The 26,940-nt window shown below is 53.2% G+C and overlaps 8 protein-coding genes across 8 annotated transcripts; 3 read left to right on the top strand and 5 right to left on the bottom strand.

The window, feature by feature from the left end:
* Positions 1-1,827: 1,827 nt before the first annotated feature.
* On the top strand, positions 1,828-5,349 carry CLUP02_15613 (ABC transporter; the record flags this gene model as incomplete). The annotated part of the gene is made up of 3 exons (XM_049294537.1): positions 1,828-1,979; positions 2,268-5,224; positions 5,291-5,349. 3 exons carry the CDS (start codon positions 1,828-1,830, stop codon positions 5,347-5,349), a joined length of 3,168 nt encoding a protein of 1,055 aa, XP_049151683.1.
* Positions 5,350-5,442: 93 nt separating this feature from the next.
* Positions 5,443-5,628, bottom strand: CLUP02_15612 (uncharacterized protein; the record flags this gene model as incomplete). Its single annotated transcript, XM_049294536.1, has 1 exon — positions 5,443-5,628. The coding sequence occupies one exon, from the start codon at positions 5,626-5,628 to the stop codon at positions 5,443-5,445; it is 186 nt and encodes a 61-aa protein (XP_049151682.1).
* Positions 5,629-6,525: 897 nt separating this feature from the next.
* Positions 6,526-11,235, top strand: CLUP02_15611 (uncharacterized protein; the record flags this gene model as incomplete). Its single annotated transcript, XM_049294535.1, has 6 exons — positions 6,526-7,329; positions 7,395-7,462; positions 7,531-7,639; positions 7,714-8,202; positions 8,278-8,478; positions 8,608-11,235. 6 exons carry the CDS (start codon positions 6,526-6,528, stop codon positions 11,233-11,235), a joined length of 4,299 nt encoding a protein of 1,432 aa, XP_049151681.1.
* A 674-nt stretch (positions 11,236-11,909) lies between these two features.
* On the bottom strand, positions 11,910-13,765 carry CLUP02_15610 (ent-kaurene oxidase; the record flags this gene model as incomplete). Its single annotated transcript, XM_049294534.1, has 3 exons — positions 11,910-12,343; positions 12,419-13,021; positions 13,105-13,765. The coding sequence occupies 3 exons, from the start codon at positions 13,763-13,765 to the stop codon at positions 11,910-11,912; spliced, it is 1,698 nt and encodes a 565-aa protein (XP_049151680.1).
* A 2,116-nt stretch (positions 13,766-15,881) lies between these two features.
* On the top strand, positions 15,882-16,968 carry CLUP02_15609 (protocatechuate 3; the record flags this gene model as incomplete). Its single annotated transcript, XM_049294533.1, has 2 exons — positions 15,882-16,533; positions 16,592-16,968. 2 exons carry the CDS (start codon positions 15,882-15,884, stop codon positions 16,966-16,968), a joined length of 1,029 nt encoding a protein of 342 aa, XP_049151679.1.
* Positions 16,969-17,615: 647 nt separating this feature from the next.
* CLUP02_15608 (uncharacterized protein) lies at positions 17,616-20,916 on the bottom strand (the record flags this gene model as incomplete). The annotated part of the gene is made up of 3 exons (XM_049294532.1): positions 17,616-19,333; positions 19,395-19,718; positions 20,358-20,916. The coding sequence occupies 3 exons, from the start codon at positions 20,914-20,916 to the stop codon at positions 17,616-17,618; spliced, it is 2,601 nt and encodes an 866-aa protein (XP_049151678.1).
* A 748-nt stretch (positions 20,917-21,664) lies between these two features.
* Positions 21,665-24,064, bottom strand: CLUP02_15607 (glycoside hydrolase family 5 protein; the record flags this gene model as incomplete). Its single annotated transcript, XM_049294531.1, has 1 exon — positions 21,665-24,064. One exon carries the CDS (start codon positions 24,062-24,064, stop codon positions 21,665-21,667), a length of 2,400 nt encoding a protein of 799 aa, XP_049151677.1.
* Positions 24,065-24,707: 643 nt separating this feature from the next.
* CLUP02_15606 (aldo/keto reductase) lies at positions 24,708-25,986 on the bottom strand (the record flags this gene model as incomplete). The annotated part of the gene is made up of 4 exons (XM_049294530.1): positions 24,708-25,046; positions 25,110-25,424; positions 25,513-25,792; positions 25,940-25,986. 4 exons carry the CDS (start codon positions 25,984-25,986, stop codon positions 24,708-24,710), a joined length of 981 nt encoding a protein of 326 aa, XP_049151676.1.
* Between the last annotated feature and the right edge of the window lie 954 nt (positions 25,987-26,940).

The raw sequence follows: 26,940 nt of genomic DNA, 5'->3' as shown, positions 1-26,940 counted from the left end.
TACGCTAAGCGCACGGGATAAGGCAGGGCTTATCGTGAACTGAGCCACGCAGCCGGCATTCGCTTGAGAGACGGGAGGTGAGATTGCTGACTAGAGGTGCGACTTGAAGGTCGTTTAGCAGCGACGTGGATGTATCCGCCACTGTGGGGCAACTTGGGTTGTCTGTACAGACGACACTTCTTCCATTGATATCAAATCTGTATCCATAGCGAATGGTAACATATGGATGTAGACACGTGGAAGGAAAGGCTTCCAAGCTGGAAGACAACAGTGCCGATATGGCCCGAGGTTTGACGATATGAGATTGCTGTGACCAAGGCGGAAAGGAAATTGACCACAAGGGAATATTTCGGAGGGTTGCTCCGTGAAAATAGCCCGGACCTTCTACAAAGTACACAGTAGGGAAAAGACACTAAGCGCCATGTTGACACCTTTCTATTGTATGGCTTCTGAAGAGACAGCATCGGTGAATCTGCACTGACTGAAAGAGAGACTGGGGACCCAGGTGTATTCTGCTCAACAGAATGGAAGCCACTGTCGAATATCAGAGTCAGGGACTGGGCCTGAGCACCGTGCCACGGTCAAGCACCCGAAAAAGAAAAAAAAAAAGAGAGACGTCGTCAACCAAGGCAAATGGCAAAGTGTCCGTGGGCCTCACAAATGGCTGAAAATGCATTGGTGCATGAACGGGCATTTTCCCTCTCACCGCCCTTCTCTATAGCCCTTTCGAGGTTAGCGCGGGGTCAGATAAGCGAGTTAACCCCTCCGATAAGACATGAGTCGCCAGGGGGGTGGAACACAGTGACACCCAACCAAGGTACCCAACACAAGCACAGGGCAGGTGGCAGCGAGGCAAGCACCAAGTAATCGTACCTCATTGCAGGCAAGAGGCAGGCACGAAGGAGACACTTGGACGAGTCTTGGAGGGAAGGAGGGATGGAGGGGAGGGAGAAAGGCAGGAAGGAGGGGTGGTTTCCGCAGTTTCTGATTTTTTTTTTCTGTGGTGGGGCTACCCTTGCCGCTAGCGTCGCCGTCGCCGGGCCAGAAGTGACACGCCGAAGCACACAGAGCCACACAGCACACACTCTCTGCCACTTCTGTTGGTACCGTAAGGTACGGTAGCTGACGGAAGGAGCGAGAAAAAAAAATAAAAAAAAGTTTTTGGTGGGCGGGCGGCGGGACAAGGGGGGAGAACTACACACTGCGTAAGGCGCTGAACATTTTTGACCAGGCACCAAATGGAGGGGGAGGCACTGGAGGGGGAGGGGCCTTACCTTACATAGTAAGTACCCAGGGGAGGGGGGGCAAAAGAAGAGAGCGATAACACAAGCCTGGCCTGAATTTTGGCGCTAGACATTAAAAACTCCCAGCCCGCCGCCCTCACCCTTTTTCACAATCTTTTTTTCCCTCCTCTTCCTCCTCTTGAACCTCTTCCTCTCTCCAACCTCCCGTTCCCTTTCTTCTCTCCTCCTGGTTATCCGTCTTCCTCCAGACGCATCTCCACTCAATCATTTGATTTTCTTCACACGTCCTGTCTGCGACGGTTTATCAAGTGCGATATTCGCCTAGATCGACCCCGCCTTCGCAAGAAGTTCAGAGACTATCACAACCCACGAATCGCCATACTAGAGCAGAAGAACTACGATCCTCCAGTCGTTTGTCTCTTCTCGCGGGCCTTTCCACACCTCTCAATCGTCCTTTCTCCGGTCACGATAGAGTTATAGACTTCGCATCTAGACGCTTTAGACGTTCAAGAATCGCGAGTTTTCTCCCCACACGAATATCTCAACAAACACCCTCCCGATCGACATAATACCAACCGTCATAATGTCTTCCGAGAACGCCCAGTCCGTCAAGGTTTTGGACGAGCTTTTCCAGAAGCTCACCGTCTCCAAGGAGGCTGCCGACATCAAGGAGCCCTCCAGCTCCCTGGCTTCCTTCATGAACGGCCGCATTGAGGATCAGGATGTTCCCACCAAGTAAGTTGTCACTACTGTCATATTCACTGCCAGCTACACCGCAACGTTGCCTTGAGGGGGAGCGAGATTTTGCCTCAAGCGACCGTGTCCACGGCCTTGGGAATTTCTCCAAAAAAAAAAAAACGGGATTATTTTTTTCTTGTTCCCCTCGCCTCTCCGGGCGGCTTTTGCACCGACCCGCTGCGACGCTGAGCGACCAGCCACGCTGGCCACTCAGCGGCGAGTTATTTTCGGCTCACACATTTTTTTTTTCTGGAGCATCAGCGCTGACAAGGATTTTCCCCGCAGGACCATCGAGTCTATCCGCAAGCTGTTCAACAACAAGAAGGATGCCGCTGCCCGTGAGAAGGCCGCTGTCGCCATCACCGCCATTGCTCAGCACTCCGAGGTCTCCGCTCACGTCGAGCCCCTCCTCGTCGCTCTCCTCCCCGATGTCCTTGCCGCCGCTGGTGACAAGATCACCAGCGTGAAGAACGCCGCCACCGCCGCTGCTCTTGCCATCGCTGAGGCCATCAACCCCAACGCCGTCAAGGGTGTCTTCGCCCCTGTCAAGAAGTCCCTCCTCGAGGCCCAGAAGTGGCAGGAGAAGATGGCTGCTCTCGATGTCCTCGAGACCGTCATCCGCACCGCCCCCGCCCAGGTCGGCTACCGCGTTCCCGACTTGATCCCCGTCGTCTCCGAGTCCATGTGGGACACCAAGAAGGAGGTCAAGGAGCGTGCCTACAAGACCATGGAGGCCATCTGCCAGCTCATTGTCAACCGTGATATCGAGCGCTTCATTCCCGAGCTTATCAAGTGTATCGCCAAGCCCGAGAACGTCCCCGAGACTGTTCACTTGCTCGGTGCCACCACCTTCGTCACTGAGGTCCAGGAGCCCACTCTTGCCCTCATGGTTCCCCTGCTTGACCGTGGTCTCGCCGAGCGTGAGACTGCCATCAAGCGTAAGTCCGCCGTCATTGTCGACAACATGTGCAAGCTTGTCGACGACCCGAACATTGTCGCTCCCTTCTTGCCCAAGATGATGCCTGGTCTCCAGAAGAACTACGACAACTTGGCCGACCCCGAGGCCCGTGAGAAGACCAAGCAGGCCCTCGACACTATCACCCGTGTCGGTAACGTCGTTGACGGCAAGATCCCCGAGGTCCGCCACGACTCCGACTTGGATGTTGTCCTCCCCAAGCTCAAGGAGTCTATCCCCTCCAAGTCTAAGGCCAAGGCCGATAAGCTCGACGTTGTCCTCCAGTACGCCTCCAACATCGCCGGTCAGCTCATCGACGAGAAGGAGATGGAGTCCGCCGTCTGGACTGAGGCCCTCAAGCCCTACATCTCCGTCATCGTTGGCGACGAGGATGCCCAGAAGGTCGTCGACGACTTCCGCAAGCGCGCCGCTCCCGGTGCCGCCGAGGAGGAGGAGGTTGACCCCGATGATGAGGAGGGTGAGGATCTTTGCAACTGCACCTTCTCCCTTGCCTACGGTGCCAAGATTCTTCTCAACCAGACTCACCTCCGTCTCAAGCGTGGCCAGCGCTACGGTCTTTGCGGTCCCAACGGTTCCGGAAAGTCCACTCTCATGCGTGCCATCAACAACGAGCAGGTTGAGGGTTTCCCCAAGCAGTCCGAGGTCAAGACCGTCTTCGTCGAGCACGACCTGGACTCTGCTGACACTGAGATGACCACCATTGAGTGGACCATGAAGAAGCTTGCCGATGCTGGTGTCGAGACCTCCCAGGCCGATGTCGAGGCCAAGCTCAACGAGTTCGGTTTCACCGATGCCATGGTCAAGGGTGAGATCTCTGCCCTGTCTGGTGGTTGGAAGATGAAGTTGGCTCTTTGCCGTGCCGTCTTCGAGGCTCCCGATATCCTGCTTCTCGACGAGCCTACCAACCATTTGGACGTGAAGAACGTCAAGTGGCTCGAGGACTACCTCATGAACTCCCCCTGCACTTCCATCATCGTCTCCCACGACTCTGGCTTCCTCGACAACGTCTGCCAGCACATCGTCCACTACGAGCGCTTCAAGCTCAAGCGCTACCGTGGTAACCTCAAGGAGTTCGTCAAGAAGAACCCTGCCGCCAAGTCCTACTACGAGCTCTCCGACTCCGAGATGGAGTTCTCTTTCCCCGAGCCCGGTTTCCTCGAGGGTGTCAAGACCAAGGCCAAGGCCATTCTGCGTGCCAGCAAGATGTCCTTCCAGTACCCCGGTACCACCAAGCCCCAGATCTCCGACATCTCCTTCCAGTGCTCTCTCGGCTCCCGTATCGCTGTCATTGGCCCCAACGGTGCCGGAAAGTCCACCCTCATCAACGTCCTTACTGGTGAACTTATCCCCACCGTTGGTGAGATCTACCAGCACGAGAACATCCGTATCGCCTACATCAAGCAGCACGCTTTCGCCCACATCGATAACCACTTGGACAGCACCCCCTCCGAGTACATCCAGTGGCGTTTCCAGACTGGTGAGGATCGCGAGACCATGGATCGCGCCAACAAGATCATCACCGACGCTGATGAGGAGGCCATGAACAAGATCTTCAAGATCGAGGGTACCCAGCGCCGCATCATCGGCATCAACTCCCGCAGAAAGTTCAAGAACTCCTACGAGTACGAGTGCTCTTTCGCCATCGGTGACAACGTCGGCCAGAAGAACGAGCGCTGGACTCCCATGATGTCCGCTGACAACGTCTGGCTTCCCCGTAACGAGCTTCTGGCTTCTCACCAGAAGATGGTCGCCGATGTCGATATGAAGGAGGCCCTCGCCTCCGGTCAGTTCCGCCCTCTGGTCCGTAAGGAGATTGAGTCTCACTGCGCCAACTTCGGTCTCGATGCTGAGCTGGTTTCTCACTCTCGCATGCGTGGTCTGTCCGGTGGTCAGCGTGTCAAGGTCGTCCTTGCTGCCTGCTCTTGGCAACGCCCCCACTTGATCGTCCTTGACGAGCCCACCAACTACCTTGACCGTGACTCTCTCGGTGCCCTGTCCAAGGCCCTGAAGAAGTTCGAGGGTGGTGTCATCATCATTACCCATTCTGCTGAGTTCACCAAGAACATCACTGAGGAGGTCTGGGCTGTCGTTGACGGTAAGATGACTCCTTCCGGTCACAACTGGGTTCAGGGCCAGGGCTCTGGTCCCCGTCTTAAGGGTGATGAGGGTGAGGAGGAGGAGAAGTTCGACGCCATGGGCAACAAGATTGTCAACACCAAGAAGAAGGTCAAGTTGTCCTCTTCCGAACTCCGCAAGAAGAAGAAGGGTAAGTCTATTCCATCCATCACATGATGCATTACCTACGTACAGAATGCTAACATCTCTCCTTCAGACCGTATGGCCCGCCGCAAGCGTGGTGAGGAGGTTTTCTCCGACGAGGACGACATCTAAACCAGTCGCCACGAGATCGCTTTCCTTTCCATTTGTCACGAGCCTTACAAAAGTCTTTTTTCGGTAACGCGGGTTGCATGGTTACGGGCCTGTTTATGATTTCTTTGACGAGCACCCATGAGATTCCCCTTGAAATGACATCGCCGGATGAAGGAATGACCATCTCGCTGTAGGATTGGAGGATCCCGCGCGCGAGTGTGAGAGAGGTTCCTGGCGACAGGGAATGAGGGGGTAAGAATAAGAGAGTAGAAAGAGTAAATAGACGGCAATACAAGCCATAGACACTTCAACTTCTGTTTCCTCATTGATGTATGCAACGTGATGGTTCGATTCTATTCTCCACAAGATGGAATCTTTGTGCCTAGGTAGTGTTTGGGTGCGATTTCCGACTGCGGTAGCCAAGACCATAGTCCAGCACCTATGTGGACCGTTTTACCTGACCGACTTCCGAGGTTGAACATCAACCTGACGCTTTGGTCATTTCCAGGCCAGGCCATGGTCTTGTGTTTGTGGTCATTTTGCTATTGTACTCGAGTGACCGGGGGATGATACTTGGACAACACCCCGGGACACGTGTAATAACAATCGTGCCTTTGTCTCAACTCCCTCAAATGTGAGTCTCCCTTCCAACTTCCCGCGCATTGACGCTCAGCCAGAAATGCTGCATCTATTGACCAGTAATTGTAGATTCCTTTGTCACCATTTTATGCAGCATCCCTCTGGTCGATCGATAGTCTCAGGGGCTTCAAGTCTCACTAGAGATAGTTGAGCCTCCAAAAAACGTATCTGAATGTCCGAGGTCAGATTGTTTCTTTGAGGGATCTTTGGAGGGATGAAGGTTGGATGCGTCTGCATGTGAAGTCAAAGGGCCAGCTGTGCTGATTGTGCTCGACATTGTCCCAAGTTGAGAGAGAGAGAGAGTTGCCGAAGACTACTATTCCTGTCTCGCTTGGTTTCGAGGTCAAATCCAGGTCTTCGAGGAGACAACGTCAAAGACCCCAAACTGTCTTCTTGTTCTCCTATCCGTCATGACTCCCTCGTCTCTCGATATCTTCTTTCTCTTCATTATCCAGTTTCCTCTAGGAAACCCCTCTTTATCTCGATTACCCACACGTCTCGTCAAGCCATCCACCGTCCGTCCCAAATAACGACACTATCACAGGTGAGGCCATCACCATGGCCGCCTCCCCAGACAAGGACCTCACCCAAGAAACAATCTACGACGAAGAATGGTGGGTAAAAAACACCCGCGAACACCCAGACAGCCCCATCACCGTCCCCCTCTCCCCATCACCACAACCAGCCTCCTCGGGAGACTCAGACAACACCGACACCTCCGACCACACAGACACCTCCAACATCTCCATCCCCGCCACGGCAATCCACACCCACGACACAACAGCCGCGACCATCACATCCCTCCGGCCGCCCGGGAACCCCCACGCACCCTTATTCCTCGGCGCACCGCCCGTGAAGCCGGCAAATAAAGGCCAATGGGCTTACGTGGAGTACATCCCCGCCTGGACGGACCCCCTCTGGAAAGACGGCGATTCACGCGTACAGGACGAGAAGAACCCGGCGTATGTGGTGCGCAAGCGCGACTGGACGAAGAGCATTCGTCCGGCGCAGCTGCCGCAGGATAGGGCGCAGAACCCGAGCGCGTTTGCGTTGCGGTACGGGGTGTATCCTGATCGACTGGATGGTAGGTCGCGGTTGACGCCTACGAGGGGTGCGTTTCGCAGGTTCAAGTATGATGGGGTTGAGGTTCCTGGTGTGACGGCGGAGGTTGTGATTAAGCAGGCGGAGGGGTTTGCTAGGACGGCTGGGTTGACGGGGGTGGATGGGTTGTTGGAGGTGTATTCTGGGATGAGGGGGGGTGGTGGGAACGAGAATGAGAGGTTTGTGTTGAGGGCGTTGGAGGGGATGAGGGATGATGAGGATTTGCAGATGATGATGTTTCGGGGGATGACTTCGCATGAGGTATGTTGATATTGCGTTCGTGAGCGTGTTTGTGACGATGAGTTGAGGTTGATGAGGAAGTGTAGTTGATTGAGGGGGGGATGATGTCGATGAGGAATGGGAACGCGTGTGATTTGAAGAATGATCTTCATAAGTAAGTTCTGGGACGCTAGCCCCTATCTTCTCGATGTTATCTCAGCTGACCTGTTTGGATGGATGAAGGTATCTCACCAGAGACAAGTGGGTTGAAAGCACATGGCGAGGATGCGACCCCGACAAACCAAGACTCGTCTACCAATCCGGCCAAGTAAAAGGAGAATGGGACCCAAGAGTGAGAAACGATATATCTCCTTTCAAATCACGTTCGCACATATAAATACAAGTATAGAGCTAACACATATCAAGACCAACGACTACCTCTGGGAAAAAATGCAACCAGCCCTCCTCCTAGCCTCCCGCATCCTAACCCACCTCGACAAAAACGATCCCTACTGGCGCCGCCTCCACGACGTCCTCAACCGCCAAGCCATCGACGGATCCCAGGACTACCGCACTCCCGAGATGCGCAAGAAGAACCCGGCCGTGAAGTTCACCCTGCAAGACTACGACGGCGGCGGGCAAAACGCCATCGTGGACGACGAGACTCACAAGGACATGTTTGACGTCCACTTCGAGGTTCTCCACGTTCTGCAGACGAGGATGCGGTTCATGCTATGTAGCGGATTTAAGGAGGAGGATAGTGGGACGGCGGGCGTGACGTGTGTTGCGGGTTCATATATCGATGTGTATATTGTCGCCGACGCGTTGTGGCCGTTGGTTGTACCTGGGTATAGTGATGATGAGAGGTTGTTGCAGGGGTTCTTTTTGGCTTCTACTATTGTTCATGAGATTGCCGTAAGTCTTTGCTTCTGTCAGAAACCCTTTGAGAGACTAACTATCATGGATTTGGCTGACGTTGGATTTGGATAGCATGCGGTCAACTATGCGCAACATCTCGTTCTTTTGCCACCGGCCTGCTTTGAAGTAGAGACCTGGAAAGCCACCCCGGACAAGGTCAAGAAAGTTTCAGAGGTTGGGTCAAAGATGTTTTCCAAATTTTCGGAGGGCCACCTTGAGCCGTTCTTCGAGGATGAGTCGCAGGCTGAGCTGGGTTTTTGTACCGAGAACCGGGTGAGTTGACTCTATTTGTCTTCGTTTCCTCTACCTTCTTTGCAACTACCACTACCCCCTTATGACTCAGAAGTAATGGTTATGTAGACAGTTAGAAACCACACTGACACATCACCAACTACCTATTAGCTCTTCGGTGGCGTTCACTGGAACATCATTTCCCCCGAACTGCCCCATCTCTTCTTTCTGCCTGCCGCCATGGCAATGGAGAGGTGGCCACGGCCCAAAGGCGATTGCGGTCGTCTCCCCGTTGAAAAGCTCGAAAAGAGCCCGGACAGACTCGTTCTCGACCACATACCGCTGCTCCCGGACCAATACTTCTGCCCCACCCGCGTCACCCACATTGTCCGCCTCTTCACCGAAGCCTTCTGGAACGTCGAGGTGAACAAGTACGGCCCCGCGGCGTTGCGCTTCGGCGGCTTGGACCCGGTCAAGCTCCCCATCATCTGGCCGCGCATCCAGCTGAGCGCTGCGCTGAAAGGTGTGCTGGCGCCGAGGGGCGATCGGGCTCTGGAACTGCTGCCGAAGAGCGACTCGGAGGAGATGCTTGAAGCTGGCCCGACGCTGCAGCGTTTCTTGTACCAGGCCGGGACGGAGTTTCTGAGGCCGCATGTGGTGCGGTACCGGTGGGAGAGAGACCACAAACACTTTGTTTACTCACGGAACGGACCGATGGTCACACACATGTTTCAGTTGGCTGTCATCGTGATTGAGACCCAAATTGCGTACAATTTGCGGCAAGGTACCGAGGATGTTGATAATAGGATAAAGAGCAGAGCGTGGCTGAAGAGCTGGAAGAAAGCCGAGACTCGAAGATGGGGGTTGATGCTCGACAGGAGTTTACAACATGCGCGATCGTCATTAAATGGCAAGCTATGCCCTTTGCCACACGGATCGGTTCATCCGCTCCAAGATGAGGATTATTTCTGGCAAAACATCCCCGACCTAGGGACGAGAGCGGGCCAGAGGACTGCGGAAGTACTACGGCGGATATACGAGGTGATCATCTTCGAGATCGGGTGCTTTCAGCAGATATTTATCGACATTTACCACCTCGATGACGCAGAGCTCGAAGCGTTCCAGACGACGGAAGCACCCAAGGACCTGAACTATCGCCTCACGGTTACAACCGATCTGGGAGCGGAGGCACTGAGACAGGCCACGAGACTTGTGGCAGACTACGGCGGGACCGGCTTCCTACCCGCCGTCAACATGGCGGTTCTTCATGACTTTGTGGGGAAATTCACCAACATGAGGGCGCAGCTCGAGGAGATGAGGCCTTGGGCTGAGAATCTTTCCGAGATCAATCCTTCAAACTATAACCTCCTGCAACCCATCATACCGCGGCTCAAGATCGCGCGGCGGCCGGCGACGGCGAGGATGGTTAAGCTTGTGCAAAAGGAGCTTGAGATGCTTCCTGTGGAGACTTTGGTTGTCATTGAGAAGTTTCTCAGCTTTGTGAAGACGACGGTGAGGGCTGCGGGCCAAGTCAAGATTGATTTGGCGAGGGATTGGGAGATGGACCTGGATGACGTGGTTACCGAGTTCGAAAAGAGGGATAAGCTTGATCAGCCTGGCTTGGTGGAGCATGTTACTGACGAGGAAGACCTCGAGGATGGCCTTGCAAGCAACGATCCGCTTACTGAAATTATCAGGAAGAGGAAGCCCAAGAACCCCTGGAATGGAGCAAACCACCCTCCAAAACGACTCAAAAGACCCAGGATTGCGGCACCGCAGCTTGTTCCACAGCCTCTGGCGCATCCTACGCCCTTTTCAAAGTACTCTCCGCCCAGGCATAGGTTCGGGGACACCATCAAAGCCAGCCGCTTCTCCAGACGCAACATAGTCAACGCCGTCCCGGACCCGATGTCCAAGATCCCAAACGTATTCGCCAACATCCCAGACATATCCTTCCCTCTATCGCAATCTTCTTCCGGGTTCGCGGGATACGGTCCAGGCAAGCAGCAGCCGCCGCCACAGCTCCCTACTCATGCCTCTGTATTCGGCAGACCTGGGATCCAGATCGCAGAGGGCCCCGAGCCGATGGGCATATTCCCCCACGCGTACGCCTTATCGGCATCCTTCACGGAGGACCTCGAGCACGAGGCTAGGGCCCGACTTATGCTCGCGCAGCAGAGTCCCGCTAACTCCGCGCTGGGGTTCAGGGAGAGACACGGAGCGACGCTGGCAAACGCATATCGTGATCCTGCGCCTCCGATACCGGACTCCCCTGAAAGGCACACCAGCGGCGCCGCCTCCGGGTTTGGATTCGGTGGTGGGTATCGACGGCGAAGAATCCCAGATCCGCAGGATCATTCGCCGACTACGGAGGAAGTATCCAGCTTATCAAGTTACCCGGGTTCGACTCCAGGAAAAGTGAACAGGGGGAAGGGGGCGGCGGGACCTGGGGACGTAGATGCTGCAGATGAAGACGAGAGATGGGGGACAACTAGCACAAACAGGGCCAGGGCAATCAATATGCAGCGAGAACTAGATATGAAGCAAGGGTTGAAGGAGCATATTGAGGAGCAAAAGCGGCAGCAGCGGGAGTGGCTGAATAGTCTTGCAAGACAGCAGGCACCGGCCGGTATGTTGGAGATGGATATGAGGCCTGACTATAGTACAGGATCTTTAGGAGGAGGATCAAGTGCTAGTATCGGCGGGTCGGATGAAGGAAGCAGCCAGAGGCCATCTACTGCTTCTTATCGGCAGGAGGCAAGGTCTTTGCCGAACGACATGGACTGGGTGCCTGGTTGAGGATCACTTGTTCAATCAAGCCCAGCCTTTGAATCAGGGGAAACAAAGTCTTCTTTGCCAGATAAGCTAAGTCAGGAAGGGTGAATCGAATATGTCGATATGATTTGGATGAAGGAGTTAAGGAGTCCCTGTGGAGGCAACGGCTTTTCTATTTGTCACATTTGGCAAGCAGGCATACTTGAATGTGACTTGAAACTCAATGAAGCTTTACTGAGACATGCGTCTTGCTCAGGTTTCCCAGGTTCATTGATGAAATGATTGTGTGATCTCATGTGTGCAATCTCCACCGCCAAATACTATATGCGTATTCGTCAACTCGAACCCTGAGGTATCACAAGACAAGGTGGGACCTGGAGGATAGTCCATAACCTAATTCATCTCATCTGTTCTCAACAGCAGTAAAAGGGACTCCTGTCCAGAAGCGTAAGATGTTTATACCCCTGATCCTGAAGTGCAGAGCTGCCGAGCTGTAGCTTATGGGTTCGAATCCCACAAGCGCCCTTCATGTTTCGTGTTTTTGTTTTACTTCCCTCTTTTTTTTCTTCCCTGCTTGAGGCCATAGTACCTCACTCTTGGCAAAGTCACAGGAGGATATTGGAAACCATTACTCGCTTAAGTACTCACTACCTTCTCCTCTGTGCAAATGCCACGTATCATCACACCTCACTCAATCTTCATATCGCATCAATATCAATCTCCGGCGCCTCCCTTCTCCTAAACAATAGCTTCGCCGTACTATCCGAGTTCCACGCAAACCCCCACTCCTGCCACTGATGCTCATACCCAGGCGTCAACTTCCAGTCAAACTTCATCAGCAAATGCGCCAGCGCAATCTTGAGCTCGTTGCCGGCGAAGAAGCGACCCGGGCACGCGTGCTGGCCATGGCCGAAACCGAGGTGCGAGGGTGATGTGCTGACGAGGTGGGCTTGGCTATCAAGCTTCGGGTCGCCACGCATCTCGAGGAAGCGATAGCCGTTGAAGGCTTCGGGGTTCGGGTAGATGGAGGGATCGTGCATCTTGCCTAGGTCGCCGACGCAGCGTTCTCCTTTTTGGAGTTTGAGGCCGTTGGGGAGGGTCACTTGGCGGGTTGCCATGCGGGCCATGATTGCTGGTTGGTATGGTGAGCGACGGGTGCTTGGAGGATATTTTCTTGTTGTCACAGGAAATAAAAGGAGAGACTTACCAGATGTGACTGGCTTCAGTCGTTGTGACTCTTTCAAGACGCTGTCCATGAGTTTCATATTGAAAAGAGCCGTCTTCTTCCAGCCTTCAGCGGTCAGAACTTCAACAATTTCCTTCCTAAGGGCATCAAATAACTCCGGGTTCTCTGCAATGCGTAGCATCGTCTCCACGAGTAGATCCGTGGTGGTATGAATTGCAACGACCGACAGACCCAGCTGCGCCCCAACAACATCATACTCCCGCCCCTGACTCTCCTCTTCGAACCAATCAATGCCATCATTAAACTTCGGTGCCGGCTCGCCCCTCTCGATAGCCTGCTGTCGCGCATCTCTACGTTTTTGAAGCACCGGCTCAATGATGTCTCGAGAATCAGATACCTGCCGCCTAAGAGTTTTGCACTCAGGGAGGATCAAGTTGGCGGCGTAACGCAGCCAGTATGGGTAGGGACGCAGGATCTCGGCGCCGAGGAATGCATTCACGGTGTAGGACTTTGTTATAGCGAGCCATGCTTCGTCGCGGCATACTTCATCGCCGAGAAAAACGCGGGAGGAAAGGCGGCAGATGAGGTCGAGAATGGTGTCTTTGGTGTTGTACTCTTGCCAATCTACATAGAGCAGTCATAAGCGTGTTAGCAATGTGAACAGATGGCAAACGGTTACTCTGCAGTTGGCGTGACAAGAAACCTACCGGTGGGCTTGCCGAAGATGTGATCGACAGCAAATCTGGTTTCCGACGCAAGAGGCTCCGTGATTTGATCTGCATCATCGTGTAAGTATTGTGATGGTGTGTTGCTGTAACGTGGGGTCTCAATGTGGGGTGTGGGGTAAGAAGAGGGCAACTTCGTGATGGAGAGCGAAAACCTACTGAGTAATTTGGTGATGCGCTTTTTGATGACAAGCTGAAAAAGTCCGTCCGGTCTGTTGCCAACCGCGAACCCTTCGAATCCATTCAGTTGAGGGTGGAAGTTGTCTGCGAAAGCCTTTGAAAAGCTCAACCCTGGCTCATTGCGAATATCGTGAACTAGATCCGGCGGAATGACAACTGTTTCACCAACGTCCGTCATGAGTCTGTAAGGCTGGCCGGGGAATTGAGTTCGGGCGTCTTCCATGATACGACGAGCATTCATCAAGAAACCCTTCTTCCGTTTTTGGTTGAAGAAATCGAACAGTCGCCCTGGGTTGACGGAGGGGAGTTTGCGAGAAGGCTTGCGAATGTGGGGTATCATCGTGAAGACGCTGATGAGGATAATGCCGAGACATAGTGATGTCCATAAATCCATTTTACGTATGAGTGATGAATCGTCGGCCCATGAGCTGAAGAGATGTTTGGGGGGTGTTATGGCCTCCATTTTGGCAGTTTAAGGTGGGAGAAGGTATGAAGCAAAAACTGATAGACCAAGCCTGGAGATGGTGAAAGGTGTAAGTGCGTCTACCATCAACTTATATACTCTCCCCGGTCTCAGAGGGGGCAACTCGGCGGTGAACAACTAATCATCGTCGATTTCACCATTACACGAGAAATTTGGTATTATAAGTCAAGAATTACTCCAAACCATCTCCACGTTGACGTTGTTTCTAGCATATCACGGTGCTAAATCGCTGCCCGCCGGCCAACACTCCCGTCGTTGCAACTCTGCGCGACCCGCCGCCAACCCTGTCCGTAGCCGTCTCAGACGAATCAGCGGCGCTTACAACTGGGGACCGCGTCTCTTAAGTTCCGAGTCATGCAGATCATTGTAGCAAGCTTCGGAAGCAGACAAGTGCCCGACAGCGGGACGGGTGGATCTCTAAAATCTGGGATAGTTTTTGATGCCCCTCGGGGAACCGTCCTCAAAAGCGACGACCATCCTCCTCGAATATTTTCCAGTTTCTAGTTCTGTTCGTGCGAGGTCTTGTTTCTTTGTCACGACTCCCCGCTCAACAAGACTGTCCCCACTTACACCGCGCAAATTCTTTCTTAACCCAAGGCCGACGATGCGGGGGTTAGCCTGGTGTTTTGACGCGACACGGGCAGTGATGGGTTACTAAAGTTCAACAACGCGGAGCGCGAGGGCACCGTTTGTCCGTTATGGCTACGCGCACCATACATATAGGACGAAGTCTTGGTTCGCGCCAGGCATGACTTGCGATGACGGCAACTTGGCAGACTCCGTGGTCCTGCACAACTTTTATGTTGTTATGGCGAGTAGAGTAGCATCTGACACCAAAGGTGAAAAGGATTCCGGTTCGCCAATGGGAGGATACATGTGTTTCATGCTTCCTTGAGGCTCTAACAAGCCCGGCATGAGTGATTGGCACCGTGCATCTCGGCAAAAGATTTTCCAGATAGCGGGTGACAGCTTGCTTTGACATTGTCTTCCCAATGTCGCCTGCATTTGTCAGTCCTGACATTAACTGTCATCTGTCAACTGAAGTTGACTAATAATGTCAGAAGAGTGCAAACTTGACGCATCTGAGCAACTGAGCCTGCTGTCCTCATGGGCCACGGCCATCAGCCATCGGAAGGCCAGCATACCGGATAGAATCCAGAACATATCGCAGCCGGCAGTACCAGGCATCAATCTCTTGAACTTATGAGTAACTACGACCACAACTTGACTCAAACAAGCTCTCGGTCAATGATGTTCTTAACTAGGCTTTCCGCTACTAGCTCTCGGCAGTCCGACTACAAAAGCAGCTGCCAACTGGCTGCAAAGAGTGACCTGTAGGTTGACTAACACCCTCCGTCAGCGCCATAGCTCACCTCATCCGGTCGTACAGTCGAACTCTATGCCAGATCCCCAGCATGACTTTGGGAGAGGAAAAGGAATATTGCAATACCACGATTATTCTAGGCAGAATTTCGCCGGATACCTTCCGATTTATGTGCAAGATGTGATGGCGGCTCGGCTCCCACATACCGGATTATTCGGAGCCGGGGCCCTGTATTCTCCTCCGCTATGATCTACAAATAAACCGAACTCCAAATTGACCCCAATGATGATTACCGCTTCCAAGGACGAACAGAGAATACTCGCATTCGTAAATCGTAGTTGATCTACACTCGACGGTCCGCGGCCCCCATTCACCCACATTCCGATTTTTCAGTGGAGAAAAGTTGGAACAGTCGTCAGCCTCTGCGAACGCTGTGGCACCGTACATACCTATTTTAGATTGACGATATGCTACAAGCTTGTGCGAGCTTGTAATGAAATGACTGTGATTCGTCATTACACTGCCCGCTCCATGGGCGAGTACCCAGTTGATGTCGAAATGCCGACAAGTTGTTCATCCTCGGTGACGCGTTCAGGGGAACCAAGTCTTCGACGAAAGGTGTCGACATGGCATTTCCATCAAAGGTAATCAGTTTTTCGAAAGGTGGCCAAGATTGAGACGTGTATAAGATAAATAGAGTTCGGATGTTTCTCAGCGTCTCGTTCATCCAAACTATCTCTCAGTACCTTAGCAACCTTCTCTCCACACATCATGAAACTCTCAACCGTTGCAATTGGCGCGTTCGCCTCCTTGGCCCTTGCCCACAAGGAAGTAGCCCCTGGAGTCGTCAAACGCCACGCCGATCTCTCTAAGCGCTGTGCTTCCGGAGCCGCAAAGTTCAAGCAGAAGCGATTCGAGAAGCGTCAGGAGGAGGCTAGCCTGAACAAGCGATCCGGCAACAGCTCTTACACCATCGTCACCGAGGGCCCCTACTACGACACCCTCCAGAACGACACCTGCGTCCTCGCTCCCGATGTCACCGCTGGTCCGTACTACTGGCCCCGGTCAGAGACCTTGAGGCAGGACATGACCGAGGACCAAGTCGGCGTTCCTCTTATCCTCGACGTCGGTGTTCTTGACATGGCCACGTGCGAGCCTCTTCCCAACGCCCTTGTTGCGTTCTGGCACTGCAACTCCACGGGCAGCTACTCCAGTTTCACTGGCCGTGATCCCAACACGGACTTCCGGGAGCTCCTCGAGTCTCTCAATGTCACCGACTTTGAGATTGGCACCACGGATCTTCACACTGATGACACCACATGGCTTCGTGGCATGTGGCCCTCAAATGATGAAGGTATCCTTGAGATGAAGACCATCTTCCCTGGTTTCTACATCCAAAGATCTATCCACATCCACGCTCAAGGTACGCCTGGTGTTTTTTTTTATGAAAGCAATACTTCGAAGCTGACAGATTCAACTAGTCTTTACCGATTGGGTTCTCCACAGCAACGGCACTGTCAAGACTGGCAACACCAACTCTATTGGCCAACTCTACTTCAACGAGTCCATCTCACAGGAGATCATGGCCTTGGAGCCCTACGTCAGCCACACCGAGATCAACCGTACGACGAACGACGTGGACTCTGTTTACTCTTCAGGCCTCGCAAATGGCTACAACCCCGTCATCGACATCGTCCCTCTTGATGGTAGCGACATCACCCAAGGCATGGTCGGCTACATCACCATCGGCATCGACACGGAGAACAGCCCTTCTTTGAGTGGTCCAGAGAGCGAGCAAGGTGGCGGAGGCGGTTCCCCCAGTGGAAGTGCCATGCCTAGTGGAACCGCGCCGGCATAAGGATGAAAGGACGATTATCGATGCTGCATATATTCGGAGTTCAGAGAGTATCAGTAGGAAATAGACAGTCACAGCATACGGGATGGGAGTCAATATCATTAAGAACATTCAATGCCGCATTCCATTCAAAGATCAACGAGGTTTCCACTGTATTTCATGCTCCAAGGCGTCTTTGAGTAAAGACATTCTGCTTTTATCGTTCAAGACTACAAGTCCATGTGTATCAGGCAGGTGGGCAAGTTCAGAAGGTTGGGGAATGCCTGCATGGGTTTTCTTTGCGTATTCTTGCCAACCTACCTGCCCGAATACACAACCGCCAACCTAGTCATACGAACACACACCGAATGAAGCCCATATAGGTCCCCTCAGCTCCATTTCTGTCACCAGCCAGCAGGCCCCCGTCTAGGTCGAAGGATCGGGTCAAACTGGCTGGTGGTGGAGTGGTTAATGGTCAACAATCAGTTGAACGCCAACCAGCCTACTCGACGACAGGCTTAGCGAGAGTACCCGAGTTCAGAGCTAGCATGAGTACCTGAAGTTTCCCAGTTTGAGCACCATGAGATGTAGCTCCCAGTTCATCACCAGGGCGGCGAAGTCATTTGTAATTTTGATCCTGTGAAACTTTTGATAATGCCACTTCCAATTGGTTAAACCAGCATGAAACGCAACTTTTCGGTTGTTGCCACCCAATCAGCGCGGTGCATCAGGTGATAGCTTCCAATACGCCGGAACTTTGGCAGTTGCTCATCAGCCTCCACTCCGCTTGTATACGGAACAGTGTCGTTCTTCGGCGGTTGCGGCACAGGCTCAAGAAATAGTCCCTCAAACCTCAAAACGCGGTCTGTATGGTTGAGCAACGGAAGACAAACGACAATATCTCCTGTCGGTGTCTCTCCAGGCGAGTCCCAACCGTAAATTTGCGTCCAATCTGATTCAGAGTCTGAGATCGTCGGTTGGAGCATCGAGAATAGCGCTTTCCGATCTCTTGTACTAGTGAATCCCTGGAGTTGAATGGGCTCTTCATCTCTGCCCTTCAGCTGCGAGATCATGTGCTTCGCGTCGCCATCGTCGTTAGTCTCATTTCTATAGAACGCCACCTTGAGGACACCCTCTAGAATCAACCCGTCATTTTCCGCCTTTCCGATCCTATTCATGCCACCAAGGCCAGAAGTTATGAGACCAACAGCCATTACCAGCCCCGTTCCATGTGGATACCAGTTCCCGAATGTTACCTGCGTGTTCAGTGTCATCCACGACCACGATGGCGCCAAGTAATCAGTCGGCCGCGCGCGAACCTTCTCCTGAGCACTCCAAAGCAGAGCCCATGGCAAACTCTCGTCTATCCATACACCATAAGCTTGCTGGGTATCGCGCTTATCCTGCAACTGACCGGGCAAGCCCGAAAAAGCCACTTGCCTGTCGCTAGGGAACGTAAGCTTCGTCTTTGAATACATCTTCACTGTTTCCGACCACGCAGCCTCAAAGGGCTTGGTCCCCGCGCTCTCGAGCAGCATGTCTCGAAAACGTCTCCGGTCGCCGATAAATTGCCACGAGATTGTGGCCGGCTGCGACGGGACCCCTTCAGGAAACGATTCACAAAGCTCGCGCTGGCCGCATCCCCAAAGGATCTGCTGCCGACCAAAGTAGAGTGTTCGAGGAGAGAGCAGTCGCTCCTGAAAGACCCAAGCTCGCTTATGCAGCGGCGCCTCTGGAATGTCTGACTTCCATCTGGCATCTAGGTTTTCCCCGTGAAGAAGAAATGGCGGAGCCACAGAATCCGTCGAGAATGGCGATGGTATGACGCAGGGCAAGACAGTCCAAGGGTCTCTGTCCGAAAAACAGCCGCCTGATCCGTCCGTCGCATGGCTTGCGGATATGGTGCAAAGCGACAGGCTGTATACCTTGCCCATAGTAGGAGCCTCTCGTCTCCAGTCATCCTCGCTCTGTTGAATGATGCAGATGGAATCTATCCATAGATATCGAACCCCAAGTCTCCTGGCGATGATAAAGGCGTCGGAAAAGGTTTTGGAAAGCTCTGTGTGCGGTATGCCTATCATAAACTGCTTGATGTTGGTTTCAAGGAGGGTACACGGCTGCTTTAAGCCCCAGCAGTGACTCAGCGTCATCCATTGAACAGGGCGTTGCAGAGATTGCGAATGTACCAGCTTGGCTACGTCGGAAGGGGACTCTCCCAAGTCAATCAGGCGAGTGGGGGCCCATCCGTCTTCGTCTTGCATTGAGCAATCGTGTGATGTCAGGCAATCCGTGAGAAACTTCTGAGCTAAGCCGAATGCTTGCTCTGAGCCAGTATTGGTGTTCAGAGCCAGAATCGACTCTTCCCTTGGAATCGAAGCTGCAATTTCCGCTGTCATTCTGCATGAGCTTCTGGTATCATAGCAATGTAATTACTCGGAAGTGTCACGAACCTGTTGTTTCTTCGACCGAGAAAAATATGGTTTGCATCCTGTTGGCATTCTCTTCGTCTAATCTCCACAGACCCATGTGAATTTCGTAACCTTGCGTACCGCTGGCGAAGCCGTATCGAAGCTCGAGACTATCGTCCGGATCCAAGTCATTCCAGTCTGGCCATGGGATGTCGTGCTTTCCCCCAAAGTTCAAGCGCCGGAACCATATGAGACTGCAGATGCGACAGCCACCGCCCTTTCCTTGTTCCAGGCTCTCCTTTGTGTGCGGGAGCCGGTAGCCATCATTATTCGGAGAGTACAGACCGTATGAAGAGACTTCTCTAGCTTCAGTGAAAATAGTCAGACAACGGTCACATAGATGAGACCAGCGACGGTGGTGAGGCTGAGTCACCATAGCTACCAGGGTTGTCGATCAATGTTGAACTCTGAGCTGGATTGCTCGCAAGTGTAATTAGGTAGCTGAATGCACCTTGCTTTTTGCTGCTACGTAGATTGTGAAAGAGGATCCCCCAGATCAACTTATAGCTTCCAATCACGTGACGTAAGCAGAGCTGGACTCCTCCGGATTGCTGTTGTTCATTAGTGGTCACCTCTTACCCTAGTCCTGTACAACGGCTCGAAGGTTATTCACAATTTTACAAGCAGCCAGACAAGATAGTAGTTAGAATGGAAACGATGTGATGTCTCGCCAACTAGCCTTCTCAGATCATCACCTGTACCGTGTGAACTAACACTATTTCAGCGAGTATACGGACTCATCCAATTAATCATGGTAGCTCCCGTCCCCCAAAGTTTCAGAAGCCCAATACAAGACTAAGAACATCTTTACAGAAGTCGTAAAGGATTACTGCTTCTATCAACATCAAAACGTCCTACGACCTGTTTAAAACGCCTGATTAGCCAACGCATCAGCCTCGGTGTTTTCCTCTCTTGGGATAGCCCAAAATAAGATGTCCCTCCCACCATCATCTCCATACGTCATCTCATCCAACTGCTCATGCAACTCCCTCAACACCTCAAAATGCGCAACCCTCTTCCCCCTCGCATTCAACCCCTCATTCTCAATCCACTCCCCAATCCAAAGCGCCATCGCACTCGCAAGATACTCCGAGTCCGTCGCAATCGTAATCCGATTCAAGGAATAATCCCTCCCCGTAATCTCGCAGATAATCCTCACAGCCTGCACCAGCGCCTCAATCTCAGCCCTTGAGCTCGTCTGCGGGAGGTCCCTCGCCAACAACCCGCACGCGTTGTATCGCGACCCGGGACCAAAGTAGACGCCCCACGAGGCTTGTGCATCGGGGAGCCCGTTGTTGCGGCAGGCGCCGTCAATGTAGACGACCATGCTGCCGCGTTCGGGGACGGGACGTTTGGTGGCCCAGGAGTACATTTGCATGCCGAGGAGCTGGGTTGAGGGGTTGTAGATGACGAGGTCTGATCTGGGGACCATTCTGTGGGTGTCGCTTGCGCGGTGTTCGAAGAGGCGGCTTCCCATGCCGTCGTCATCGTCGTAGCCCATCATCGTTGTGGTGGTGTTGGATCGTTTCTCGACAGCTGTTGGGGACAAGATAGGAGACGAGTGTTTTCAGTCACACAAGAGGATATCCTCTAGTACTACGGATGGTGCTGGGTAGATAGGTCGAGATGTTTTCTAATAGCCTGATCAGCATACTACTTTCTCGTAGACAGACAGCGATCTCATGGGTGAGCTTACGAAGGTATGAGATGTAATAAAAAGCCGTTGCTATTATCAACGTCTGAGTCGGCCGGGGTAGGTTGCCTGTCGATTACATGGAATCTGGTTATGAGCTCAACAGAGGTTGACAGAAGCATGGCCAAAAGAGGGGGAGGGGCAAAAGCTAGACCAATAGACTTGACCCAAAGACGGATAAAAGTGGCCCCATGCATATGAACTTCTGATGCCTCTTGGTTCTGATATCTAATGTTCATCATCCACTCTATCTTCCTATATCTTGAACTCGCGTCTGAGACGTCAATTTCAGACCAGAATTGAGGCGGGGAATTGATGATGCTAGGCACTTCATGACCATACGGGTGAAAATGGCAACCCATGAGTTCTCACACGATTCACTTAACAGCTTTCGACGTTGGGCAGCGTATTTCCATTCTCAAAGTCAAAGAGGCATGAGCCATACTCAAGCGTCTGACCTTATGTCTCTTACAAAGCTCATCTAAGCACCCAATATCTGACTCCATCAACTTAAATGTCTACCGCAACTACCTTTCTGCTGCGAATGAACCCTTCACCACTATACAAACATCGTCACAACAGCCAGCAAAATGACAAGAAGCCCAGGCAACAACATTGGCATCATCAACTCTTCAATCGCAAGCTCCGTGCTCGGCGAGATGAGACTCAGTGGGAAACTAGGCGGTAACGCCCGCCGCCTTTTCTCAACAGTCTCCATCAGATGCCTCGGAATATTCGTAATATCGATTGTCAAGCGATGCGTGCTCTTGCTTCCATCATGCTTAACGTACAGTGTCGCCAGATCAGGATCGTACGACCACTCTCCATCGCTGACCTTGATGTCGATGTTGCGTTGTGCGTAGTGGTACTCTGGCACAAATATCTCCGTCGTCCGGGACTTTTCGGGTTGACTTTTGCTGTTCTTGGCGTCACTCTCGGCCTCTGAAGTCCACTCGAACTCGTAGTGGAGGGTCCGCGGGTCCCAATCCGAGCGAACGTGGCGGCCTGCAATCTTGACGGCGTAAGGACGAATAATCACGTCCAACACCCTCCCACCGCGGTACAGCTCATCATCTTCATGCGCCTCGTTCGCATAATCTGGCAAAATGTGGCCGGGCTTCGCTTCAGTGTCGCCGTTAACGACAGAGAAATCCTCCTTGTTCCACCCATCACCGTACTCCACCCGATTATCAGGGTTATAATTCCACAGCGTGAACGCAAGGTTGTTGTCCTCCATGGCGGAGACGAGCGCGTGCATCAGCTCTCGCAGCTTATCGTAGTTGCCCGTCTTGAAGGCTTCGCCGCTGTTGATGTCGTAAGGTATGCCAACCTCGCCGATGAGGGCGGGCACGTGGGTCCCCAGCGACTTTTGCCCGTACTTGAGGATGTTTGCGAGCTGCGTGCGGTAGTTTTGGCGGAGGGCCCTGGCGCCGAAGTAGAGTGCCTTCAAGATGAACATGCCCCTGGAGAGGCCTTGTACGTTAACGCTCATCCAGGAGTGATGCTTGCTGAATAGTACGTTGAGGTCGTAGAAATGAGGGGCAAAAACGAGGTTCTCTGGCCTCGGGGTGTCGATGATTGTCTTGGTTGCATACGTTTGCTTTTGTCCGGCTTCGTCCACCTTGCCGTCCTGGCTAACCCAAGGAGGCACAAACTCGTTCGGTATCGGCTCAAAGAAGCAGAATTGGCGGGAAGATTTCCGTGAGACGCGTTCCGAGAAGCGCTTGAGGAAGGGACCGTAAAAGTCGCGGTACCATTCTAGCGGCTTGCCTTCACGGCCTGGCCGATGGTCCACCTCGAAGTAGTCTTGCTGCAAGACCTTTGGGCCCTTTTTCGCCTCATCCCATTCCCAAACGCCATGAGCGCGCCATACACACTCGCCGAGACCATAGTTTTGTGGTTTCGATGCAGTTGGCTTAGCAGCCAACCAGGCAGATCTTCCCTTCGGGTCGACGACGGTTTTGTGCGAAATGCGGGTAGGGAACGGCCAGGACTTAACGTAGTAATTGACTTCATGAGCGTAGCCACTGGCAAGTGCGAGTGCTTGTGTCAGAGAAGGGTAATATCCGATATGTAAGTCGGTATCGTAGTTCCAACCGTCGAATCCATGAAGATTGACAAGACCTCGATGCGGCTCATTCAAGGGCTCAAAGCCAACGCATGCCTCAAGGCCAGCCACTTCATCCGCGAGCCGCCCAAAGGCTTCGATAAAGGCACTCTGGAGAAACTCCTGAGCCGAAATAGTCTCATCCCTGCCATCTTTCGACCGCTTGCATTGCAGGTTCGGCGCCAGAGCATCGCCCGCCCAAAACAACGTCGCCATCGTCGACGCCGCAATTTTCTGGTACCCAGACGGCCACACAAACGGTCCGCTCGGTTCCTTCTCATTCACAGGCGCAGTAGCTCTCCTCAATTCATCCTGCCCATGCACATATGCGGCACCGGTCTCAGTGAATGCCTCGACATCGAGCCCAGCAACTTCAAACGCCCAACCGGGTGCACCGCTGCCGCCGCTGAACCGACTCCACACATCCTGGTGGGCGCAAATGAAGCACTTGACGCCGTACTTCGGCATGATTTCGATGAGTTGGCGTAGGTAGTCGATATACTCCAAATCCACATCCGTCTCCGGGTCCGGCCCAGAGTGACCAATCGACTCCCACGTTACCAGCAGACGGATTAGCGGCAAGCCCCAAGCCTGCAATCGTCTGAAGTGCAACGGCGCATCTTCAAGGGGGAATGGCCGGCCGATGAATGTCACTGCGCGGTGCTCGAAGAAGCCGTCGGTGAGATGAGACAGGCCATTGGGCGTCGTAGGCAGCTTGCTCGCCCCAGAGATGTTGAGGCCGTGCAGCGTGAGGGTGCGACCGTAGTTGTCGACAAAGTAGCCATCTTTAAGGCCAATTGGACCTCCTAGTGCCGCGTCCGAGAGGTCCTGTGCAGCATATTTGGCCGCCATGGTGAAGGGGCGGTGAAATGGTCGTTGGTTATCAAAGTGTAAGGTGAGCTTTTTAGCTTGATTGGCCGGGGATGTGCTCCGGACGTTACGCGTACCGACAGGTCGTCATGACAGATAGTCTGCTTAGTCAGCGGGTGCTCCTCAGAGGCCAAGTCAGTTGTTGTCACCAACATGAGATATTGACAGCTCATCAACAGGGTCAATAGAGATCTTGAAATACCTTGAAGATACTGATACGAGATTTGGAAGGGATCGAGAAAGCTAAACCAATTTCAGGTTTGATTTGAGAGAGATCACCATCAATGAACAGCATACCGGAAAAGTCGGGTCCCGGAGGTGGATGCTGTGCCAAGGCTTGTGCCCCGTCAAAAGCTCTCGAGGTCCTTGAGCTATTTTCAGAGCCTAACCGCCGTTCACCAAAGCTCGACATATCAGTGTTTAATCGTCTCGGTAGGCTTGAACACATCACCGATTTTATGGCAACGTCACAACGAGATATGGAACTGGCAGTTTTCTTGTTTGTTTTCATTATTCGTAGAGTCGTCCATCTATGGCCGTCTACGGCTTTTTCTATAAGGCCCGCATGGTATCATAAACTAGGAACGCGGTAGTCTTTTCTTTCCTTTATCGACAGCACACAAACTTAAAGCTTGCGAACGACCTTGTTGGAGGCCTCCTTCTCCTCCTTCTCGTCCCAGATGTTGATGTTCCAGCGGGGCTTGTAGGTGAAGGGAATGTTGTAGCGGCGGGGCTCCTTGCCGATCTCGTTGATGGCGGCAACGTCCTCGTCCGAGATCTTGACCTCCTGGAAGTTGGACTGGATGCGGCTGGGGGTGACGGACTTGGGGATGACGGAGTGGCCGCCGTTCTGGGACCAGGCGAGGACGACCTGGGCGGGGGTAGCGTTGAGCTTGGTGGCGATCTTCTTGACGACGTCATTCTCGATCAGGAGGGGAAGACCGAAGCCGTTGTTGCCAAAGGCCTGTGCTTGTTAGTCATTGCGTCATTGAGAAAAGGAAGCGGGTAGTGTTTGGGGTGAACATACAGAGTAGGCGGTGATGTGAATGTTCTTTTCCTTGGCGTACTTGATCAGGGTGTCGTTCTGCTGGAGGAGGGGGTGGCGCTCGATCTGGTTGACGGCGGGGGTGACACCGGTGGCATCGATGACGGTCTGAAGGTCCTCAACGGTGAAGTTGGAAACACCGATGTTCTTGACCTTGGACTTGGGGAGGTCGATCAGGGCCTTCCAGGTGTCGACCAGGGAGACGCTCTGGTCGAGGTCAACCTCACCCTCGGCGGCGAGGGGGAAGAGCTTGTCGCCATCCTTCTTGAAGGCAACGGGCCAGTGGATGAGGTAGAGCTGTGAGTGAGGGGTTAGCCGGGTATTGCTCGCCCGTCGATGCCCACCCAACCTAGTACGCAAGGAGGGGTATTGGAGGAAGACATACGTCAAGGTAGTCGAGCTCAAGCTCCTTGAGAGTCTCGTCGAGAGCGGCCTCGACGTTCTCGGGCTTGTGGTTGTTGTTCCACAGCTTGGAGGTGATCCAGATGTCCTCACGCTTGAGGCCGGGGATCTCGGCGAGGGCCTTCTTGATACCCTGGGCGACCTCGGGCTGGTTCTGGTAGATCTTGGCGAGATCGAGGTGGCGGTAGCCGGCCTTGAGGGCCTCGTAGACACCGACGGAGACTTCGCCGGGGGCGGACTGCCAAGTGCCGTATCCCAGAGTGCTATAATGGCCAAAGAGTCAATTCACTTTGCGTGTTTTCTTTCGTTTTGTAGATTGGGAGGGAGAGAAAAGAGGCAGAACGCGAGCGCGAGAGCGGGGTATCGCGATCGGCAGGGGAATGGATGGAGGGGTAATTATTTAGACGTACGGGATCTCGGCGCCGGTGTTGAGCTTGGCCTTGCTTCCGAAAGACATTTTTGCTGGATTTGTATGAGGATTGATTCAGAAGAGAAGAAGAGGGAGAGTATAAGTTATCGTAAGAATCACCAGCAGAAGGAAGAATTGCTGGGGAGAGCTTCGAGGTGGCCTCTTTTTAAACAAGTGAGGGGTTCCAACACGCAATTGCATCATCGTTTGTCAGGATGAGCTGCGCACCCTGATGGGATGGGGTACCTCGTACTTTCTCTCCGTGACGCCCACCGTCGGACCCGCTTAACGGCCCTCGAGTACCAATTGTCGATGGTGGATGGTAGAGATGGAGGAGGAGACGCGGGTTGCCCCAGGACACGGTCGTGACGCTGCCACCGTCGCCAACTGTTAGGATTGCCTGAGTGGGTTGGCCGTGGCGGGGTTGCGGTCGTAGGTGTGGACCGTGGGCGATGGTGAGACTGGGGGACCCCGCGCTTCCACCTAAATCTCCCGTCTTCTGTCTCTCTCGGCTGCGGAAGCCCGAAGTCGGCCATCACGGAGGGGCTCTTCTTATGGCGTACGGATAGGCTCGCTTGGAACTGAGACGTGAGTCCGTTTGGGCCCGTCTGGGACCGTCTGGGCCCGGCACCGGGTAAGCACTAATACACGCTGACCCGTCCCGGCATATAGTAACGTCTTCACACGTCTCTTAGAGTACCGTAGCTTGAGGCCTTCCGGTTCATATGAGACATCCTCCATGAGATTTATGGCATCTTGGACACTGAGACTTGCGTTGTACCATCTCACTCTGTGAACTCACTCTATGATCTCACTCTATGAGATCAAATCGAATCCGTCATCATGACTTCGGTCACGTCTTATCTCTCACTCATGTCGTCTTGATCATGTCAAGCATCGACAGAATGTCGTGCAGTGACGGGACAGACGGCGCGGATGACGATCAGTGTAGCTCATGGAAATGCCGCAATTGCCACTAGACTTTCTCTCGGCACATCTTTA

Source organism: Colletotrichum lupini, chromosome 8, assembly GCF_023278565.1.
Source record: "Colletotrichum lupini chromosome 8, complete sequence".
Lineage (NCBI taxonomy): Eukaryota > Fungi > Ascomycota > Sordariomycetes > Glomerellales > Glomerellaceae > Colletotrichum > Colletotrichum lupini.
Note: the sequence above shows the minus strand (reverse complement) of the source record. Positions and strands in the feature narration are given on the sequence as shown.